At 34.0% G+C, this 7,816-nt stretch overlaps 1 protein-coding gene across 5 annotated transcripts; it reads right to left on the bottom strand.

Annotated features, from left to right (window-relative positions):
* Positions 1-1,221: 1,221 nt before the first annotated feature.
* Positions 1,222-7,214, bottom strand: LOC114165967 (dihydrolipoyllysine-residue acetyltransferase component 3 of pyruvate dehydrogenase complex, mitochondrial-like). 5 transcript variants are annotated; one of them, XM_028050616.1, is made up of 19 exons: positions 7,012-7,214; positions 6,811-6,898; positions 6,479-6,546; positions 6,226-6,315; positions 6,073-6,113; positions 5,285-5,340; positions 5,131-5,205; positions 4,949-5,041; positions 4,588-4,833; positions 4,435-4,507; positions 4,167-4,270; positions 3,814-3,899; positions 3,662-3,737; positions 2,414-2,481; positions 2,262-2,328; positions 2,074-2,169; positions 1,882-1,984; positions 1,686-1,781; positions 1,222-1,594 (listed from the first exon to the last, which is right to left on the bottom strand). In XM_028050616.1, the coding sequence occupies exons 2-19, from the start codon at positions 6,832-6,834 to the stop codon at positions 1,524-1,526; spliced, it is 1,533 nt and encodes a 510-aa protein (XP_027906417.1). In that variant the 5' UTR covers positions 6,835-6,898; positions 7,012-7,214; the 3' UTR covers positions 1,222-1,523. The 5 variants fall into 5 exon arrangements, with proteins under 5 accessions (XP_027906417.1, XP_027906414.1, XP_027906416.1 ...); XM_028050613.1 differs by having other exon boundaries at positions 6,226-6,299; XM_028050615.1 differs by having other exon boundaries at positions 1,236-1,594; positions 6,073-6,116; positions 7,012-7,213.
* Between the last annotated feature and the right edge of the window lie 602 nt (positions 7,215-7,816).

Raw genomic sequence — 7,816 nt, 5'->3', positions numbered from 1 at the left:
ATTTTTATTCTCCGATTTAACTACATGTAATATTAAAATCAATATATTTTATTAAAAACATCAAATTAATGTGTCGTATATTTTAAAATCAGTTTTTTGTTTTTTTTTCAAATGCCCTTTCCTCTGTGTTAGAAAAGGCCTAATATTTAAGAAATTAAGTTATTTTAATTTTAGAGAAAATTTTCAACTTTTAAAACACCGGTCGTTTTAATTTCTTATTAGTAAAACAATTGAAAAAAAAAACAAAGTAATTTACCTTTTATAAACTGAATACTAAATAATTAAATGCTAAAATAATCGATAATTACAACCTCGGATGATATAAATAGCAAGTTTGCTATCTTAATTTTATTACTCATATTTACATCTTATCACTCATGATAATTGATTACTTTCCCAACATGAAGATGTCTTTTTTCTAATAACTCGTCTAAATGGACTTGCAATATTTTGGGCTTACAATGGATCCAAGCAATCAAATTACATGTAGTGGTCATTGATTATATATATATATATATATATATATATATAATTAAAATATAAATTATTCTTATTATTAACCATTTTCTAAAATATGTTTAACTATATTTCAACATTCACTTTAACGAAGTTGAAAAGGTAATGAATTCGCACAAAAAGATTTGGATTATACTATATTTATATACACATACTAATATAAATTAATTTGGGTTGAGTTTATATGTATGCAAAAATTAACGTAACCTATAAAATAAAATAATTTGATTACTTATTTTTTGTAATTTTATTATTATTTATAGCGGGTGTTTACTAGATTTTTGTTATTTGGGCATTGCAAAAACATCATTTTTTTTCTTTCGTAAACGATAACAATTTCGATGGGCCTCAGACTATAATTTTTCTTCCAACTCTTAACACTTCCAAAATTTCTACTTGCACTCCCATTTTCTTTAGTTTAACTGTCATTGTCAAAATTACCCTTTCATATAAAAAAGATGTATGAGAATCTTAAAACTTATTATTTATCCTCTTCCTAATTTTAATGTATTTTTGTATTGAATGTTACATTAATTTTTTCATTGTAAATTTAAGTTTAATAATTCTAAAATTATTTTTTACCAAATTCTTGATATTGTGCATAATATATATATATATATATATATATATATATATATATATATATATATATATATATATATAATACAACATCAAATACACATTCTTTCAAATATTTGCAATATATAATAAAGAAAATGTTTCATAATCAGCCGTGTATGTATTTGGGCAGCATCCATTGTGACCACAATTTTTGAGTTTAAATTAAAAATGCCTCATCTACCTCTCTTATTAAAAAAATTTCATTCCTCCAAAATTTATTTGTAGTGACTGAACACTCCAATCAAAAATTGATCAGGGACACAATCAACCAAACCCTAATGGGAATATAGAAATACCCCGGAGAACAAAACCTCATCCCCCGCCTAAAATACGATTGATGACTTGAGAAAGATATTTAGTACGTCATGTCAGCCTTCTACTCGTTCTTACAACAACATGGATTCTGGATTTTCAATATAGCCTTTGAATGCTTTTAACCATTCGGCACCAATTGCACCTGAACAGAACAAGTGTATATTGTTGGCATGCTTTACCACAAAATTAGCTTAATTTTGAGTAAAAAAACATTGAAGATTAAGAATGATTACCATCTATAACACGATGATCACAGCTGAGGGTCACAGACATGAAAGAACCAAACTTGAATTCTTCAGCACCTGATCCCGGAATGACCCTCCTCTCAGCTGCTCATGTAATCAGCAACATATGAAGATAATCATTAAGAGAAAAGTGATTGCAGTTGATATAAGAAACAAATGGGAGAAACGGCAAAACTGTTCTTACCAGATCCAACTGCAAGAATGCCCGACTGAGGAGGATTGATGATTGCACAGAATTGTTTGACACCAAATGGCCCTCCCAGGTTAGACACTGTAAATGTACCTCCCTGTAATGCAATTCAACCCAAGAATTTATAAACCAGACCAAGAAGTCTTTATTATCAGATGAATAAAAATAGTGTGAAACTCCAATAACCTCATAATCTTGGGGTTTCAAGCTGTTTTCTTTAGCTTTCTTTGCCAATTGTTTGACCTCCTCCCCTATTGTAGAGAGGCTTTTCTTGTCTGCATCCTGCATATATTATGAATAGGTCAAAATGATGACCTGTGATTGGAATATAAGCTATAGTTCTGTTTCAAGTACTAGAAAGAGCCCTTGCTTACCCTGATAACTGGAACAAAGAGCCCATTATCAGTCTGCACAGCTACATTAATATTCACATTATTATACCTGCACAAAAACAAAATAACAAACTTAACACTTAAAGTAATTCACAAATTTGAAGGCAATACTACATAAAAAACTAAAGACTTACTGGCGAATATAATCATTTGCCCATGAACTGTTACATTGAGGAACTTTGCGGAGAGCCAATGCAGCAGCCTAAAATAAAAAGCAGAGGTATAAAACTTAGTTACCTGTACTTTTTTACAAATGTTGGCATTGAGGTTTGAACTTGAGTGATAAAATATATTCTTGATTGAATGAAGTATCAATCTATCTCAATATGTTTGGTTTTTTCGTGAAATATTGAAGGCAGGATTTAGTGATAAAATATATGACCTTTGTTTTACTAAAATCTTTATCATTTTAAGGGATTAATAGAAAAATCACAGGATTTAGGATTTTTTTCACATGACGGATCATGGCTACAGTATTTTAGCACGTTAAGGTGATACATCCTATACCATGGAAGACAGAAAAACCATTTACATTGCATCCAAGGCAAGGCAAGCACCCAACATATTTCATATTCTGCATAATACTATTTTGCTCACAATCTGTTTAATAAAGTTATTCTTTGAATTTGGTTCTGTTTTTACTGTCTTATAGCTTGAATTTATATTTGATTGAGTATTTCTCTCACGAATATAAATTTTACTTTATTTTGTATCATTAAATTTACACAACAGTTGGCAAGTCCTCGAAGTAACGATATTTAAATACTCGTTGAAAACATTTCAATTGGTGTGCTGCCAATTGTGCAACCAATAAAAAAAATTACAATAGTTGAGAATGGATTCTCCAAAAGCTAGCTCAAAGTATTAGGAGTATTTTGAACTATTAGAACTGATTGAGAATGAATTAAGCCTTACTAGACTATTAGACACCCGTCATGCCTAAGATTGAACATCATGACATTTGTTGGAATGGACGTTTGTTGAATGCCCAAGTCATTATAAGGAATATTTTGGCCATATACCTAGTGATTGTGAAACCTCAACTAAAACTACTCCACGAGATAAGAGGGAACTTTCCCATTTATTACAGGTGAACATGTAAAGCTTCTCAATCATTCTCGCCTTAAATTTCATAGTCTGTTAGAGAAAAGGATTTAAGAGTAAATGATTTTAATGTAGCAAAAGAGAGACAACAGGGGTCCCTTCTAGGAAAATTGGTCCATTTAACTCAACACTTAGACATTTATTTCTAAGCTAACATCACAAAAGAGAAAAGTCATTTAAAATGATTTTAGCTGTCATAAAGCATCCCAACTTATTAAGCACCAAATCACCAACAAAAAAGACAAGAAGAGATATAATGTCAGATAAAAATCCAATACCTTGATTACAAGGTCATTAACTGATATGCGGGAGCCACCAGAGGCTTCTTGCAATGAATTTAGTTTGCTCCGCAAACTGCAGACAAAGTGTTCCAATTATCAGAAATATGCATGGTAGGTAAAACTTTCAAATATAGATTGTAGAGACTTACCTCACGAGTTTATCAACACATGCATCCACTGTTAAATAGTAATGAGGGATAGTTTGCTTTGATAATAATAGCCGTGAAGCGGTGACCTGTAAAAATACATGGTTTTATTCAAAAACATCACTCATGCTTACACAACACAACATATATGAAGATCAGAACTTACAGAGAAGTGAACACACAGGAGAAAATAAAATATGCCAGAAGTTATGAGAAAAAGTACCAAGAAGCCATACGAAACTATGTTCACAACAAAATTAGAACATCATGTGACATGGTCAAAAAACTTGTCTTTGATTTACAATTGAAACAGAAATATAATCTAATAGAAGTGCAGGATTTCTTCATCAAATTACCTTCCGGATCTGAGAGACAGGAATGTTGATATAATCCAGAGCTGCATCTGTTGTACCCTTGGCCTTTGAGGGTGCGGAAGCTTGACTAGAAGCTGCATCAGAAGCTAAAAAGGGGTTATAATATAATCAATTTAATCAGCCACACATGCTAAGAAATCCTAGAGCAAGCAAGATAAAGAGAAGAATTCTCTAGCATAACAATGAAGTGTTTCCACTATACTATGCACAGAATACAAACAAATTAATATATAAAAAGAAAGAATTATACCCAAGAAATCTTCAATATCAGCCTTCACAATGAGTCCTTCATGTCCCGTTCCTTTAATGCTAGAGAGAGGTACCTACATCAGTGAGGGAAATATATTATCTAGGTCTTTTCCTGAAAGACCTTCAACCATATAACTTGTTATTGATAACTCACATTTTTCTCTTCAGCCAACTTTCTAGCAAGAGGACTAGCAAATACACGATCTCCAGATGGAGTTGGCGCACTAGGTTTGGAAACCTTTGCCTCAGGTTCTCGAGCAGACTCCTCTGCCACATCCTTCTTTGGTGGGGATGGCACAGATGTTTCTTTGGCAGGAGGTGCACTTGGTTCAGATGCTGAAGGTTTGTAATCTTTAAACTGGGCAATATCCCCCTCATCTTCAACAGTGATGGCGATTACCTATGAAAGAAATTGTTCATGTTACCAATAGTGACGCCTTCCATATGTCAATAGTGTCCGGAGTGTAAAAAGTCCTTTTCAAAAAAGAGAGGGGAGAGCCAGAAGATATCAATACCTCACCAACTTTAATTTCTTTTTCCCCATCTCCACGAACTATCTTGGCCAGATAACCTTCTTCCATACTTTCCATTTCAACAGTAGCTTTATCCTTCAAATGAAATACATTTATATCAATGTTCGCATAAGAACCTTAACAGATGCATTTTATGTGCCAAGTCTCTAGTACAAGAACCATACAGTTTCAACTTCACAGAGCACTTCACCAGGAGAAACTTTATCACCTTCTTTCTTCAACCATCTTGCAATGTTACCCTGTATATAATTGCGAATTCTTTAGGAGAAACCAAGACCCACTATATGAGAATATCATTCGTCTTAGAAAAGTAGAAACCTCTGTCATTGTAGGTGAGAGAGAAGGCATTCCAATTTCCTGGTGAGGGGGTAGATCTGAAATATAATCACCAGTGTTGCTGATTAAATCAATAAGTACACTATTATTTATATAGTCTCAAAACATAACATTCTATCAAATAAAACAAAGAAAAGGGGAAGCTTAAGGAGAGGTGTAAGACTGTGCAAACTTTTGGAAAGATACAATTCTTGTATCCTAAAAACTATATTTTTAAGTAACAACCCAATCGAGTGCATGGCATCTCCTGTAAGGAAACACAAATGATAGAGAAGGATAAGCTGTGGCATGATGTGAAAAGACTCAAGTGTTGACAAGAAACATTACATTTAGTCTATTTTTTCAGCGAAGGATAGAGAAGGATAAGCTATTTTTTCAGCGCACTTACACAACGTGCTTGGTGCTTGACCATCGGTTGCTTTTACAAAAAGCACAGTTCTTAACTGGTAAGAACTGCACTCAGTAACCAATGGAGATGCCCTTAGCATATTATCAAAAAACCCCATTTAAAACAGTTTCAGCTCACTCCAAGGTCAAGAACACTAGGGAGTAGTTATAAACTCTGGCCAAGATTAGCTGAGGTAGCACTACATTTGCAATTCGCAACTGAGTACATTTCTCCTTCTATTTATAATTTACACTATAAAAAAATAACATCACAGGAGAAAACATGTTGTGGGTTAAATGCAGCCTCACATGTCCAACACACAACTTCCATTTCAATCAAATTTCAAAATTTAATTAACAGCCCAAAGATCCATTAGCCGTACCTGAGGCGGACGCATAGCATCTCCTTGACAACACCTGCGAACTTCTTTTTGAGGACACGGTTGATTGAAAATAAAAAAGTTACTGTCAGTCCCTTTTGAAGCAAGCCATATTCAAGAAAAAAACTAAAATTACTATAACACAAAGTGACATACTGTGAAATCTCTCCAGTGAACCCAGACCCGATAATGGAAGCCCTTTTAATGCTAGCCATGGAGATGTTTATCTTCTGCGTACCAAATGAACTTTTATATCAAAAAGAAAATACAAGTCAGGTGAAAATATACATCTGCCGAGGAAGTGAAAAGCAATATAGTAGGCAAGGGAAAGAAAGGGAGATATTGAAGGCAGAAACAAATAAAGATTGTGATATATTGTTTAATTTGGACGTAAATTTGCTCTACTCACAGTAAATCCGGTGACCCGTTCAAAGGCACTGCTTCTTGGTGAAGACTCAGGGTGAGTTTTCCACACATCTATACAAATAACCAGCTACAATTATTAATATAGAAAATAAAACTCGAGGGACAGCATTCACCAGGCATTCAAATGACTCCCAAACAACAGAATACGCTAATATCACTTCAAACCTTCCCCAAAACAAACTCTACGGTCACACTTATACTTGCTGCTCACTCACAAACACCTTAATTTTGAAAACACCAATTGGTTGTCAATCCAACACAGAATTCCAATATGAATTCAGTTGCAATTGAGAAATAACCAAGAAACCAAGTTACCGCGGCTCCGAGAGGATTGAGCATCACCGGAAAACCAACGCGCCAAGAGAGCGCGCTCGTGGTGCAGCAACTTCGAAGTATTTCTCACCTGAAACCAACAGAGAGCATTAAATAAACAGAAAACAAAAAACATGCCGCCGTGTGCTTGCATTAAAACGCGAGAAACGATGATGGTAGGCAGAGACGTAGAATATGATATACCTTGGCTGAGTGATTGAGTAAATGCGATGCCATCGCCGCCGATGAACGGAAGAGAAATGGAGAAATAGCGACCCAAGAAAGAGCGGGTTTTAGGGTTCGTTCGGTGATAGATCCGATCAAATATATGCAAATGGCAGGCTATGTGGTAGCAACTATGGCATTGGCAGCATACCAGCCAACTCACAACTCAGGAATTTTTATTTTTTTTTCTCTTCCTGTAACTAAATTCTCTGCCTTTTTTATTTTTCTAATCTTATTGTTTTTTATTACTTATTACATGTGCGTTAAGAGTTGTGGTAATTGTAAGAGAAATACAATAAAAAAACATCTAAATTTATTTTACTTTTCACTTGTTTATTTATTTTTGTGAATTTCAGAAACCTCACCATCTAAAATATATGAAAACAAACACCTCTGGAAGATATCCTTATACCCATATCTAATTTTTTTTTGACATCTGTCCAATTTTTTGGTTTTTTTTGTCATTCTCTTTTTTTAACTTTTTAAACATTTCTGCTTCTCTTTCCACTCATCTTTTAGGTTTTGTGGCTTATGAGGATGACTTATGAATTTCAAAGTTCTTTCATCTTCTCTCCCTCCTACACAGCCTTTCGTCTTCTCTCTGTTAGGAATTCAAGTATGAGTCTAAGTCCCACATTGACCAGAAACGAGAAAGTAGAGCACTATATAAGAATAAAGACCCATAAACCCATTGCCTTAAGGTTTTGGGTTGAGAGTGGTGTCAGTGTCTTATGTGGTTAGGCTCAGATCTCATTGGTGTTGTATCTCCCCAGTGAAACCCCCT

The sequence above is a fragment of the Vigna unguiculata genome, chromosome 10 (assembly GCF_004118075.2).
Source record: "Vigna unguiculata cultivar IT97K-499-35 chromosome 10, ASM411807v1, whole genome shotgun sequence".
Taxonomy (NCBI): domain Eukaryota; kingdom Viridiplantae; phylum Streptophyta; class Magnoliopsida; order Fabales; family Fabaceae; genus Vigna; species Vigna unguiculata.
Note: the sequence above shows the minus strand (reverse complement) of the source record. Positions and strands in the feature narration are given on the sequence as shown.